Below are 15,057 nucleotides of genomic sequence, written 5' to 3'. Positions count from 1 at the left end.
CAAAAGTACAAAAAGCACTAATCATTAAAAGTAAATATGACAAATCAAAGTACTTAAAAACAGTTAAACACAAACAGTTCTATAGAACCACACATACAGTATAGTGCTTTTCAGGAACTGTTTAATCAAAAAGGGGGCTCTGATTTAAAGGAGTTTGTCCATGGACACTGCTTACAATCAGAAAACCAAGGAAAGCAGCCCCAAAATATTCCAAATTAAAGTAAGAAAGCAAAAGAAAGAAATATATTCTGTACATGAAACATTTGTATTGTGAAAAATGCCTCTCAACAGAATATCTTAAACTACCAACTGGCCAATAAAAAATGAAATATTTTAACTTACTGCTTTGATTTTCATATTGTTTATTCACCATACTACCTTGAATTTGGGATTTAACTCATATTCTATCTGATTTATAGGTTTTGAGATTCACACGAATGACTTCTTTAGCTTAAACCATAGCAAGTTTCCCTCTGTACAACATGCAATCATAAATAAAACTAGGCCATGGAAACTTCTGTTTTAAGTTTAATTCATGGACTGGCACCTTCCTAAACAACAGGAAAGTATACTGTGCACCCCATTTGCAAAGTTATTCAATGGTTTGCCTTCTGTTTACTGGAAACATTATTCACATACATATTTTTCTAATAGACTTGTGAATAGTGATACATTAGAAATATAAAAGAGAATATTCATGCTTGAATAGAAAAAATGGCTACTGTAAAAATTCAATGCTATAAATTTTAATACATTGAACAGTCAACATTTTCCTGAGTAACATTTTTTTTCGGAATACTAAAGGGTAATGGACAAAAAATACGAATAACCAGAATCATTTCCACAGATACAATATATGAAATTTCTATTCACTTTTTCAATAATATAAAATACTATAGCTTACAAAACTGCAGCAGTACAATATACAAACGCTTTAACAGGTTCCTTTAACTGCTTTAAGAAAAAAACACATTTAGTAAACATACAAGTAATAGGTTTTAGTAAACATATGCATAATGCTTTATGCAGAACTACATTACATCTGAAACCACCAACACATGAACACATTTCTGAACATTATTTTTTTTAGGTTACAGCATAAGTCACATATCATGTAATATGTGCAGAAGCAAAATTAATCTTTTTAGAGAATGACAAGTCTTCTTCATGACTTAAACCTTACCTATGTGACAAAAATACTTTAGCTGAAGACAAAAGAATTAGAGTTTTTTTTAAGTGGAAAAACTAATAATTATTTTAAAGAAAATGTATTTGCAACAGTCAATCTCTGCAGGAGGTTTCCAAGGGAGTATCTCGTAACCATATAATCAGTAATTACAGTTTGGATGTTTTTACTGAATTAATCCTGAACATTTATTATTAATTGTAAGTGAAGGATGCTAGTGCCATAACAGTACATAGGTTTGACTAGTACTGGGAGCTACAGACAATTCAACTGGTTGCCTACTTGTTAAAGATTTATCATTAACTGTATCTGTTTCATTATCACTGGCTTCATCTTGTAAACCATTCAGACCTACAGGCCTAAATGGTGAAATTGGCTCCAGCACAGAATTACTAAAATCATCTAGTGGCTCAAAGGTCACAGGTAAAATTCCAAAAGCACTCTTGTAATCTCTTTCTTTAGTGTATCCTCCTTCACTATTGTCATCGCTATCATTTTCATCTCTCATTTCTCTCTTTCCAACAAAGTCTTGTGTTGCCGTGATTGACCAATCATCTGACTGGTCATCCGAAAAAAAAAACTTTTTAGTGAAATCCAAGGTATCATCACTTTCACAGTCACTGTCTGTACAACCATAATCTGCATTTGCCATCTCACTGTTTTCCTCTGAAGGTTTTTGATCTTTGGTATCCAGAGCAGATTCGGTTTCATATTCTTTCCCCTTCTTACTTCCTGAGGGGATTACTGGGGTTAATTTCATTGCAAATGCATCAGGCAAGGGACTAGGGGTCTCACTGTGCTGAGCTAAATCAAGTTGTTTGTCAATTATCGCGTCAGCTTTGTTGCTTTCAGAACAGAGTGTGTGTTCCACAGCACAATCTTTAATGGATTCCTCTCTCACACATATACTTGGCTGGCTTGTAAAGCTGCAAAGCCCAGCATTACCTTCTCCTGTTGTTTCTACTTCAGAGCGAATGACCTCTAATTTCCCCTTAATGCTGAAAGTCAAATCTTTCCTTTGTTCTCGTGCACTTTTTTCGTCTTGCTCACATCGACTGGGAGTGGGCGAAAGTGAGGATGTGTCGCTCACATTCTTATTCCCATTCTCACTGTCCCGCCATGATTTCCTTCTGTTTGAAGGAACTGGTGGCCCCTTACAACCTATAGCGCTACAGATATTCTTTGTAGGCTGCATGTCAACCTTTGCATGATGCATCGACAATTCCATAGTGATGGTATTCTTCTGACTGGGTTTAGAGTCTGCAGATTTCTCCTTCAGTTTTACACTTCCACTTCTTAACTCCCATCTACAGGGTTTATTTCCTACATTTCTGTTAACTTTCTCTTTTACTTCTATAAAGCAACTGCCTCCAACTTTCTGTGCTCCACTGAGGGGAGTAGGTTTTTTCAGCACGACAGCACTATCTTCCTTCCTCTGCAACACAAAGAATTCCACTGATTATTACATGTAACATACAACTTCATTAGAGACAATGCCTGTATGGAAATGAACATGGTATCTTTAACCCCAAGCAATAATTAGCTATGGCTAGTTGGTACAACCGGAGTCTGTCCTGGTAAGAAATGGGCGCAAGGCGATCTGGGATGGGATGCTAGTCCGGCACTGGGCGCACAGATATACATGCACCCACTTACACCAGGGCCAATACTCCCAGAAGCCAATTAACCTAGCAGTATGTCTTTGGGAGAAAACTGGAGCACATGGTGAAAACCCACGTGAACCCGGGGAGAACTTACAAACTTCACACAAATAGCACTCCAGGTTCAGCATTGAACCCAGAACCTCAGCACTGTGAGGCAACAATACTAACCACTGTGGCCTCCCTATATATTATCTTAAAATTATATTTCTGCAAAAAAGAAAAATTGCATAAGCCACTTAAAAACAAATAAGCACCCAGTAGCCACCTCTGTTATCTGCAAGTTATTGAAATCTTAAAGCTGTAATTCCTTGTTTTCCACTACTTAATCTCCTGGGTGGAGAACCAGGATATCACTGCCCTTAGAGGATTACTGATGAATTCTCAAACACTCCTGGATTCCACGCATAGCTAGTAAATCATGACCATACTATTGTACGTAAAAGAAAATGAAATGCATGAACTGTACATGAGTTTTTGACTGTTAATTATGATTTGTACTCACTTTTTTCTGCCTTTGTGTTAATTGTTTTCCATCACTGCTTTCTATATTATCAGTGCTGTTTAACAGGGATTTCCCTAAAACATTAAACATATAAGCAAATTAAATGTAATGCTGACATTATACATTTATTTAACAATAAGAGGTAAAAGCAGTTTTGCTGTAGTGAAAACAATGTTGAGACCTGACTCCGACTCTCTTTTAGCTGGGCACAAATAACTTTTCATAAGCTTCTTCAGGGAAATTTCATTTGTTTGTTCTAGTGCAGATATCCCTTGCTCGTCTTTCAACAGTGGATCAGCAGCACTGCTTAACAGAAGCTGTATAATCTAAAAGAAAAATAAGATATTTAAGGTGAGGCAATCCTATTGGGAGTTAAACTGAAATTTAGCTCTGCCAGTTGCGTTGTACAATATCTGTCTTTTGCCTTGCTTCTAATATTTTATGTGAAAAAAAAATCATGCATGACATTAACTAAAGGAAAACACTACAATGCCATGTAAAGAGAATAGTTTCATATTAATATAAAAATTGTACTCATGATTAAAAATACACCAGCAACTGTGCATTTAGAATTGAAAGGAAATTTAGGTACATATTTTAATCAGCATATACAGTATATTGCATATATGTGTGTCAGAAGTGTGATTAATGATAAGGGTACATAATTATTTTCATTATTATGTTAAGTATCAGCTCTTTATGCATATTTTCTGATTTTTTAAGATGATTAGTTACAAAAAGCAACATGAAACATGAGAGGTGGTAGGGTGGCAGGGGTGAGGGATAGGAAGGGAACAATGTGACTGAAGGAGTCTAAATCACCCTCACATGAACAATGGATGGTTGTGGTTGGGACATGACCATTTCAAGTCAAATCATTGTAAGAGTGAAGTACATAGACAAACAGAACATGGACTGAACAATCTAAAATGAGCCAAAGTTTCCTTTTATCTTGAGATAAGAAAGAGGAAAAAGCTGCTGTGTCACTGGCTATTCCAAGGGGAATAGTATTTTGGGTACAGCATATAAAGTTTCTTTGTCTGTGTATTCAGGACAGCTGAAGCCATAATTGATTTCAGTAGTGGTGCCATTGCCTGATGAACCAGGGGAAGTGCATTTCTTTTAATTTTCTTCACATTAGGAGATAGCAAATTATTTTTTTCCCATGACTCTGTATTTCAATACTTCTTCTCATTACAATATACCTTATTTTCCTCAAACTCTGAATACTTCAGCTCTGAATCCATACTCTACATATTCTTGTAGTAGAAAGCAATTGTCTTGTCTGTATTAGGTACAGTACATGAATGTACAAGAAAGTCACAATCAAAACATAACTAAGTGTACAGAAAACAATATTGCAAGCTGGCCTTAATATTAATTTGAAAGGACAAGGCTATGATGTAGCAAACACATTCAGTGGTCACCAAAAAGGGATGATGGGAAAACAAAGGGAAATCGTTAAATATAGACACTATGTCCACAATGCAAGTCACAGTCTTAACCTGGTATTTGAAAAGGCTCTCATGTGGTGAGAAATGGTGCTAAACATTTGAGTTTTTTTCCCAAATCTTCCATGCTATTGTTTTTGAGATCCAAAAATCAAATGCATCTAACCCCACAATAAAAAGTCCATTTCTATCACCACATGGACCAAAATTGGTGTTGACAGACATGATGCAAGTTGTTCCTTTAATTCAGCTTCTGTTTAAAGTATAGCTTGGCATGCTGATGATGCTTTTATTATTGTTTTCAAATTAAATTGATTTTTATATAGCAGATACAAAAATATACAAAAATATCAAACCATAGTGGTTTGCTATAAAATATTTAAACATCTGATGCTTGGACATGCCTAGAATGCTTCTCAGTTCGTAAATGTCTGAAGAACTCCCCAGAGAGATTTTGATGCCCCCCATATCACTTTGCATCACATATTTGGACTGATTTTGATACCCTCTGGTTTCAGACTACTGCTCCAGTGGCCTGCCAAGCTCAAGTGAAATTAAGTGGACATTAAAACTGTACTTAACAGTATTTGATGAACCAATTGATTTTATACTGGTGAACCAAAAGCACTCAGCACTTGTGGTAAAGAAAGCTCACAAAGTCATTGTCCGGCTCATGTTTCAGTTCATATTCTTTTACACTCAATATCAATATTGTGCTTCTGTACCAGCTAGCACTCAAATTGCATATTGCACACTGCATCTTAACAGTGTTCATGTTACTGACCACTTCCGCTGCAAGGCATGGTATTATTACGACTGTAGTAAAACATCTGTGATGTACGTGAGAAAAAGTGGTGAGAAAAGTTTATTTGCTGCATACATCAGAACAGAAAAAGCTGTCATCATAATACATACACACATCTCTTAGCCTCCTATATCTGTTTAATATATAACAGGGCAAAAACTGAAACTGCCCACTGAACAACAGACTGTCTCAGTAGATTAGTATACTTTCCGTACAAGCAGAACAGCCGGACAAATGTAAAGCTGACTATTTCTGATTGGACAGAAACCGCCCAGGCCTAAATGAATGGTGCAGTTAAAACTAGGCTTGCAGACGAGGGTGTGGAGGGTGTTACTGGGCGAAGTGCCAGTCGACAGCCCTCTCTAAAATTGATATCTGGGCCATCTTTGCTCTTCGTGGAAGACTGTCATGCAACACTGCCTTAAAAGAAAAGCTGATTTTGTCAAATCTGTGTTTTCCTGGTGGTATGTTGCATATTGAAAGTTTTAATATGTACTGCATTATTTAAACTATGATAATAGGTTAAACTATTATATGAGGCATCTGCGTCACAATGATTATTAGAATTATAATGAGAAAATCATAACTTAAATTAAGTTATGACTGGAATTGAACACTGCATCGGTAGTGGATTTTGGCTTCCATGTAACCTTGGATTATGACAAATACTGACGGACTGACTGTTGTGACACTGCTTCACTGATAAGAATTGTATATGACAATACATTTTGGAAGTCCTAGTTTGTATGATGCCATTGATTATTAGTTAGTAAAGCGTCTCTGAGTATTTTAACTGCTGTTAACAATGTAGATACATGAATGTGCTTTTAGATTATTTACACTGATGACAGTAGAGAGATCTGCTGACACACCTGCAATAGCACTTCGACTACTTCTCATTTCTTTGGATGTAAGGCCACCAATGTTGCATCTGTCATATTAGACAGACTGAAGAAACCAAAGCAACCATATTATCTCCTTTGTAACTGGTCACTTACTGTATGGTACTGCATTATGAAGCTTTTCTCTATACATGTTATTTTTTATGTTTTTAATAAAACATTGTGATTACTGCCAATTGCCAAGCTTACTTTGTAGAATAAAATATTAGCCTACTGTGGCGACATTTACATTAGTCTTGTAATTTGCAATTATAATATTATTTATACATTATTTAATAATAGGGATAGATGAGAGCCCACATAAAACTTTCTTCACCTTTTTGTGGTTCTCAGGTGATAAAAGTATACTACTAAATTCAAGATGGCAGATGTATATTGAAACCAGAATGCCCTAATGGCACCTACTCACAATTTTGGACAAAGCACAACCTGTTGCACTCCCCCTTAAAGAATAACGATTTATATAGAAATGTCCCAATTCTTAACAGAAGCCTGTAGGCCTCCCCTAGGATATGTTTGAGCTATAGACTCTCCCTGTTGGCTCTGACTTTTTTTCAAAATATTTGCCTACAGTATATATGAGGTTATGTTACTCAGAAAATGACCCAGCCTAATATTAATTTAGCATTTTAAACTTAGTGAGTATTTTTACATTGTTTGTAATAACGTCATCACATTATTAGTAAAATCAATTTTCTTAAACAGCCTCAAACAGAAAAAATAAATTTTTGATTAGAAAAAAAATATAAACCATATAAAAAAACAAGGTTATTTTTCATGTTTTCCTACTGCATCTTAGGAAGCACCACACCTGAGCGACCTGACGACGGATTTCTGTGTACTATAAACACACTGCAGATTTGTTGAAGGCTTTCCTGAAGGCTGTTTTGCAGGTGCTAAAAGAATGACTAATGCATATTTACCATCCAAATCCCTGTTTCAGCATTCTGTGCCATTCTGTGTCAACTGACACAGCAGTAGATCAGGATCTTGCATCATATTAGCTGATAAGCAAACAGCCTTACCTGAAAACCATTTAGTTGGCAGTGTTCTACAGAAGGCAAAATTCTCAATATTGTGCTTAAAGTATTTGAAGAAAAGGTGTGCCATGTTGAGTAGAAAGAGAGGGGTGGCCGTCTTGATCAGTTGTGGGTTAGTATTAGCAATTCAGTTAAAAGCGACATTTTCTGGACTTCATTATTGTCTTTGTATTTCCCACCATCTTGCACTAGCAACAGTGGATGTTATGGGATTGTATTCATTAATCTAATTAAAGTGAACAGCTGGTACAGTATTACCTACAAACTCTTCTGGTATTCTTGGAAAAGTAAAGTGCCCTGTGAGAAATAAAGGTCAGATTGAATGCAGAACGTTGGACGTTGGGTTGCAGGGCGGGCCCTGTACTGTAAATGGCAACTGCTGATAAAATGGATTCCTTTGTCTCAAGACTTGCAGCTGATACAAGTGTAAAAGCATCCAGTTTATTTAAACAGATTTGACTGTAAAAAAAATTGCATGCTACATATTTTTGACAGATGTGCTTGCTGAAAGCATGATAACTTGTATGACTTTTTAGCATAAAAATTTTGACTTTTCAGCTGTAAGTAGCTCAATGCAGGCCCCTGTACATTAGAATTACAGGCTGCGTACATTGTTCTTTCTTCACATCTACACCATGAAATGTTTAATGAAAAAATGTTTTTATTTATAGGTTCATACTGTGACAGAGATCATGAAATAGAGACAACGGGCAAGAACTCTTTGCACAGATAATAATAATTGCTGTTAATAATATGATTCAAAGCCTTGGCAGAATGTTCATTGCTAAGAAGGATACAAACATATTTATTGGTCTTACCGGTATCTTTACTTCAAAAGAGATGAAAGTGATCCACTTTAAATTAACATGAACTTCTGCCAGCTTCCGTTCATATTAAAGCACAATTTATAGAGCATACTTCAGTGCAAGCAAGAGATGGAAAACTTTCACAGACATTTAATTGTTGAATTGTATGTTACACAATGATGAAAATGGACATTTGAAAATTCTGAGGACAGGAGATAGGAAATGTTTCTCACTCTGTTAATACATTTAATCATTTGCATGATCATTTACCATTTCTTTCTACCTTTTCTGGGAAAAATAACGATCTAAATGGTGACAGAGCAAATTTAATGGGTTACAAATACAACTGTAATTGAGCAGTAAAACATATTGCTGCTATAGAATCAATCCAGTGAAGCGTGTCCAGCTACTGTATATTGCACAGTTTAAAAGAAAGCACTCATCTGACAGGCAGAAATAACTGAATCGTGAAGAGAATAGACTATGAGGAAATCTAACTCAGTTACTCAAAATCCTGAAGAGCACCGACAAAGTCAAACATATTGACTTTTTTTTTGAATAAACAGGGTAAGACACACCACAGAACACTAAATAAAACTCAAAGTGTGTCAAAGTGTGTTTAAAACTGAGAACATGAGTCATCTTTTACACAAAGGCTTATGGGTGTCTGGACCATGTTCCCAGTCAAGCTGAAATCCTGGCTTCTTTCAAGAAACAGAATTATGAAATCCAGGGATTAATTCGGGCAGAAAGCCTAATTCTGTTCTTAAGATTTAAACCTCGTAAATACTGTTGAGGGATCTGATTTAAGATCAATTCATTACATTAATTGGTCAACGATCTTGTACAAAGCTACCACGTCTTGCAGTAAAACAGTCCAAGATGATAACTCTAAAACTTGCACAAGAAAACATTCTTATTTAATTATTGTTAATTTGCGCAATGGAGAAGTGGAAATGTAGCCCACATTAGAATACAGAGAAGCTTCATTTTGTTTTTGACTTCTGCTTGGCTTCCTTGTTCTTTCCACCTGTGTTAACTGTCATTGTGTTCCTGAAGTTTAATGTAAAATTGTGAATCTTCTGCTTTTCAGTCGATTAAACTATTTTCTGGTGATTAGTATATGGGTTATTCGTTTCTGGTATTTGTTTTCTATCTGCCTACCTTCCTTTAGAGTAATTGGCAGTCATCAACCTCACTCATGAAGAGCTCTTGCGTGATGAAGTGCACCTTTTGTTAATGAGGTCCACTGAGTCTTCATTATTTACAGGAAATAATAAGTACTAGTCAGGAAAGGTTTAAGAAATGTAGCAATAAACATTAATTGCCCTCTGAGTTTAAGATTATTATAATATTTTAAACAGCATTACTGTCATCATTATTATATAATATAATAATATATACTGTAACATCAATATTGTCGACTATGTTCATTTCCTTCCTACCGAAGAAAAGAATGATTTACGTGTGTGTAAAATTGAATCATGAAACTGCAAGATGGACATGAAAGTTAAACAGGCATCACCTGTTAACTGTTTGAGTTACTGATGATGCATAACTCAGTGACTGTTGTTAAACGTTGCTTGTTGTTGAACAGAGACATTGATTAGAAATTTAGTGTATATATAAAAAATATTCTTGCCTTATGATTTTCTCTTTGAACAGCAATCTGAAGGGGAGTCGTGCCATGCTCTGCTTTGCAGTTCACAATGGCCCCAGCATTCAGAAGATCAAAGACCATTTCATAATGATTTCCTGAAACTGCCTCATGAAGTGGAGTCCAGCCTAAAAAACAAAAATGCAATTCATTTATTGCTCTGATGCATGAAGATTGCTGTTTAAGAAACACATTTAAGTTCCATGCATCTATCCAAGTTTTTTAGCTGCTTAATCCAAGGTTGCAGGGGAGCTGGAGCCTATCCTGGCAAGCAACAGGCTCAAGCCAGGATACACCCAGGACAGGGCAGGGCAGACAGACAAAAACACAAATACCTTGGCCAATTTTCCCAGAAGCCATTTAACCTACCAGTATGTCTTTGGACTTTTGGAGGAAACCCCCAGGTTTAGAACTGCGAGACCGCAATGCTAACCACTACATGACCGTGACGCCCTTAAAGTATCATATATTTTTTTTAATTATATGATATTACAGGGGCATTCAAGAATTCCTTAATTCAGTTATTCAGTTGGAAAGATAATCTTCTTGAGGTTGCCTGCTCAATTTATGTAACCCACACTCATCAAGTTCAAATTTATCTGAGATTAAGATTAATTTTAACATTGGATCACATTTTGAATTTCAATATTCAAAATAATATTCATAATGGATTGAACACGATTGGGCATTAATTGGTCAGTGTCTTCTAAGCTTCTGACTGACTCGTCGAGTCACAGATCAATAATAAATGGCTCAACCAGGTGGGCATGTTAGCATGTGTGGTCCTCAGGTCCTCATTCATCCTGAGCAGTACATATGTCACAGCTGTCAGCTGAGGCTTGAAAACAATTGGGACATTCCAAATGTGTGTGTACAGAATGATTTACCTGTCCCAGTCCCAAATTGTTTAAAAAGAATGTTAAAAGCTAATTTCTGTTTTGAGATTTAACCTGAAAACTCCCCGAATAAGCACAAGCTTGGGGATGAATGATCATCTGTGCAGCTCTTGGCGATTCAGACACAAGCATGACATCATTCATAGCACACTGACTTTCCTATTACTCAATACTGGATTCTAATATTTACATGTCATTTTCCAGAAATAGAACCATAAAGCTTCAGGGATTTTATTTCTCTTTTTGTAAACCTGTGGCACAACCAGGATACATATTTAGTTATTCTTTATAATACACTAAAAACATTTTTACCTGTTTTTCATCAATTCTACACAATTAAAAAAAAACACTCAACAGAATTCTAAACAAAATCATTGAAGGTTACAGCTTTTCGTTCTCTATGCAATAATTTGTATGTCATTACTTACACAACTCCAATCTCTTGCTTTCTAGCACACGTCCAAGTATTTAATCTTACACGATCATTAACTCAAAATACTTATCAACTTACAAATAACACTGAGAGAAAACATTCTGTTTAACTTCTGCTGCACAATAGGAGCTACGTAGCCATTTCAGAGCCTGAATGTTTATTATGTGGTACCGTTTTTAATCTACCAATATTTTTTTAGATTTCATCCTGCTTAAGTACTGTACTGTGATCCTGAATAGTGCAGGTTTTGCAGATGTTTCACTGAACACTGTGCATTTTTGAAACAGGGGAAAGGTCTTTACCGGGACATTTTAAATGGATCCAGCTTAGGCTTGGACCTTTCATATGGCCTGTGCTATGTGTATAATTCATGCACACTGTGTTTGCATGGTAAATGGCGGGTGAATCAGGATTTGCACGCAAATGTAAACAATAGTTATGTATTTTTTTGCAGACATTAAAAAGCTGAATTAATTTGCATAGCAGCAGCATATGTAATTCCAGCCTTCAGAAATTCTGGATGTAAATAAAACTGAACATAGTAATTTAATGCAATATAAAGAAATCATGTCAAGAAATCACTGAAAACACTGAAAACATTATTAAAACATTTTAATAACTTTTTTACCTCTAAATAGCACCACAAAAAATGGTGTAAATATGATTTTAAAAATCAATTTCAATCCATTATCCAGAAAGCTACTTACTCCTAATAAAGGTCTGTAGTACCTAATCCCATAAACTCAGGGTGTGAAGTAGGTCTGCATCCTGGATCTGGACAGATCACCAATGAATCACAGGCAACACACTAGCACAAAGGGACAATTTAGGGATGTCAATTAACCTAGGCAGCATGATCCTCGGGGTTGGGAGGAAGCTGTAGCAGTTAATGGCAACCCCTCACAAATGCAGTGACAACATGCAAACTCCATACAGAATGCACCCCAGCCTAGAATTGAACTCTGGACCAAAAATGCCACATCACTGTGCCACCCAGTATAAATGTCCTAATATAAAATTTTCATTAACAAAAAACTCTTGTGAAAGTAAAAGGTAATCCATTATACCTGCATTGTCTGCTCTGTTGGCACTGGCACCAACTTTCAGCATTTCAGATACTAACTGGGTGTCACCATCCTGCACGGCTCGGAGAAGCAAGGTCTCTCCAAAATAATTTCTTCTGTTTATGGAAGTGACAACTAGACTCTTCCCGGTTTTTGTTCTAAATGGTTGTCTGTTACCTAAAAATAAAGAGAGTGTATATTATTTTTAGTTGCTAAACAGAAATAACTGAACACATCTGTCTCTTCATACAAAACTAGCTTTTCAATTTTTAAATACTCTATAAGTCTACAAGTTTTCCTTATTCTGAAAATAGCAGTTGTCTTCTGCCAAAATAAACAGCTTATTCATCACATCAGCTGGACTATAGAACAATAGAGATATTGTCCTAAGTCTGCTTAACAAAAAATTAATATTTTTACTGTACACACAAGTACATTTTTGAATGCAGGACTGGAAAAAAATATTCTTATTCTCCTGTAGCAAACAAATATTATGAGTTACTGGTCAGAATAATTTAACATTGTGTAGGAAAGCAGGGGTTGGAAACGCGGGTGAATTCCCAAGGGGTAATCTCATTACGAGAATCACATTCTTTGGTTTCTCACAGGGAAATCACTAAATTGGCTGCATCTGGTGACTTTAGCTCCATATAAAATGCAGTTCCTAGGACAGTCAGGGGTTGTCTTTTCATGGACGCTCATGGTTTAATAAGACAATGAGTATTTAAAGAGGCAATTCAGAAATAATGATTTTGTTAAGCACTACCAGTCAAAGAGGACTTATAACGGGATAAAACTGGTAGCGGCCTGGTAACTGGTAGGTTAATGAGCGTACCTGGCCAACCAGAATTGACCGAGAGAGGTTATTGCCACTGCTATCCAGGGAAGATAGTTACGGTGGAGACTTATGTGGAGACCCCCTGCCACTCTATCCAAGAGGGGGATCTACAGTACCATACATTATAAATGTAAAAGAGTACTATTTTTATATATACAAGTGATACAAATGTCTTCTATAGCACAAAACAATTATAAGTGATTACAAACTGGCAGTATGCCAAAGGCTTCGTAAGTTAAAAACAATATGCAAGACATACTGTAGGGAAATAAAAGAAACCTTACTTCCTGTATTTTTCTGAGACTTTGACTTATTTGGAACTGCAGCACTGCTGCTGCATTCCCTGTATGCGTCTGCCTGTGTCCTCTGGCCATGTCCATCAGTGACTGATGCAGAGCACAGATCTGTCCCATCAGTGTTTACCGTCTCCCTTGAAATACAGGCATATCACAATCATATTAGAATCACTATACTTAATATACTTTAACTTCAATGTAACATCTTCACACCGGGTCACCCTGGCTGAATCCTGTCTGTAGAGCTCAGCTCCTAATTCCTATTTCCTGGATGCAAAACTGAAGCTATCCAGTACTGGCTAGATTGAGTTTAACCAGGTGCCACCAGGCAGTCATAGAAAACTGAATCGTGACCCTAGGGCTTTCCTTGTGTTGAAAACAACAGTTATCAACACACAGAAATAGAAACTTTTGTATCAGGTTAGGGGGTTGCCGAAACAGAAATGGAAAAAAGTAAAAAGAGCAGGTCCTCAACATCCATTTCTAGTCAATACTACTCTACACCACATCGCTGTAGCTGTCTACTGACTTCGACCTTGGAGCTGTTTGTATTGTGAAGTCTTTCAAGATGAGCAAATGTAAATGAGTAATTTGTTAGATTTCAATCCATCCATTTTCTAAACCACTTGTTTTTGGGCTGTGGGAGGAGACCAGAGCACCGGGAGGACAAACAAGCATAGACATGGGGAGAACATACAAACTCCACACAGCACCCCAGGAATTGAACACAGGGCCCCAGTGCTATGAGGCAGAAATGCTAAGCTGTGCATGATCATGAAGGCCCTTATTGTAACATTTATTACAAAAATGTTCCTTCATGTAAATTATAATTAATTGCTGGAATCTGCTAATTATATAAAACTGGGTGGGAATTAACTGATTTTTTCTTTACTTTTGTATTTAAGTAATTTCAGATTACACAAATCTTATTTATATGTGAATGAATTGTAATTCTGTAATTAATCATATAATAAAAAGACTGAGTGTGAAGGGTAAAACGAGTTACAGTTTGAGGATTTGTTTTATATTAAATAAAACAGATTTAACTGAATTACAGTACCATCAGTGGATTACAGGAATTTAAACTAAAGATAACTGTCATAACAAAGTTTGTAAAAACACATTTGAAGTTATTTTTGTTATTGTAGTGTTATATACACAACACTCTAAAATTAGTTTTGCACCACAGTTTTAATACTGAAAGAACTTCTTCCCCAAAATGGAAAAGTAAACGCTATTTATTACTTCACCTTTTGCTGCACACCTCTCCACCAAGTACTTCAAAAAAGTCTGTTTTTCCTGGAAGATGAACAACATTAAAAGCCAAGAAGCCATGTGTTAATCCACTCAGAGAAAGGCATAAAAAAGTTAAGTCTTTAAAGAAAAACAAGCAGCTAATTAAAACTACTGTTTATTTGTTTTAAAACGAACTGGAATGGGTGAAATTTTATATTTAATATATTAGATTAAGTGTATCTGAATGTATTAAAATGTTGTTTCATGTAAGCAGGTTTTTC

General features: G+C 36.0%; 1 protein-coding gene across 1 annotated transcript in view; it reads right to left on the bottom strand.

Moving 5' to 3' along the window:
• Positions 1 to 730: 730 nt before the first annotated feature.
• Positions 731 to 15,057, bottom strand: part of LOC148673260 (uncharacterized) — a 33,000-nt gene continuing 18,673 nt past the window's right edge. Inside the window, exons 12-18 of the mRNA XM_088629667.1 lie at positions 14,791 to 14,839; positions 13,529 to 13,674; positions 12,410 to 12,583; positions 9,999 to 10,141; positions 3,534 to 3,678; positions 3,353 to 3,426; positions 731 to 2,621 (exon numbers count right to left, since the gene is read on the bottom strand). Coding sequence (XP_088485793.1) covers positions 1,401 to 2,621; positions 3,353 to 3,426; positions 3,534 to 3,678; positions 9,999 to 10,141; positions 12,410 to 12,583; positions 13,529 to 13,674; positions 14,791 to 14,839 — 1,952 coding nt within the window. The 3' untranslated portion in view covers positions 731 to 1,400. The remainder of the gene's footprint in view (positions 2,622 to 3,352; positions 3,427 to 3,533; positions 3,679 to 9,998; positions 10,142 to 12,409; positions 12,584 to 13,528; positions 13,675 to 14,790; positions 14,840 to 15,057) is intronic.

This window comes from Lepisosteus platostomus, chromosome 4 (genome assembly GCF_059453375.1).
Source record: "Lepisosteus platostomus isolate fLepPlt1 chromosome 4, fLepPlt1.hap1, whole genome shotgun sequence".
Taxonomy (NCBI): Eukaryota; Metazoa; Chordata; class Actinopteri; order Semionotiformes; family Lepisosteidae; genus Lepisosteus; species Lepisosteus platostomus.
This window is presented reverse-complemented; position numbering and strand designations above follow the sequence as displayed.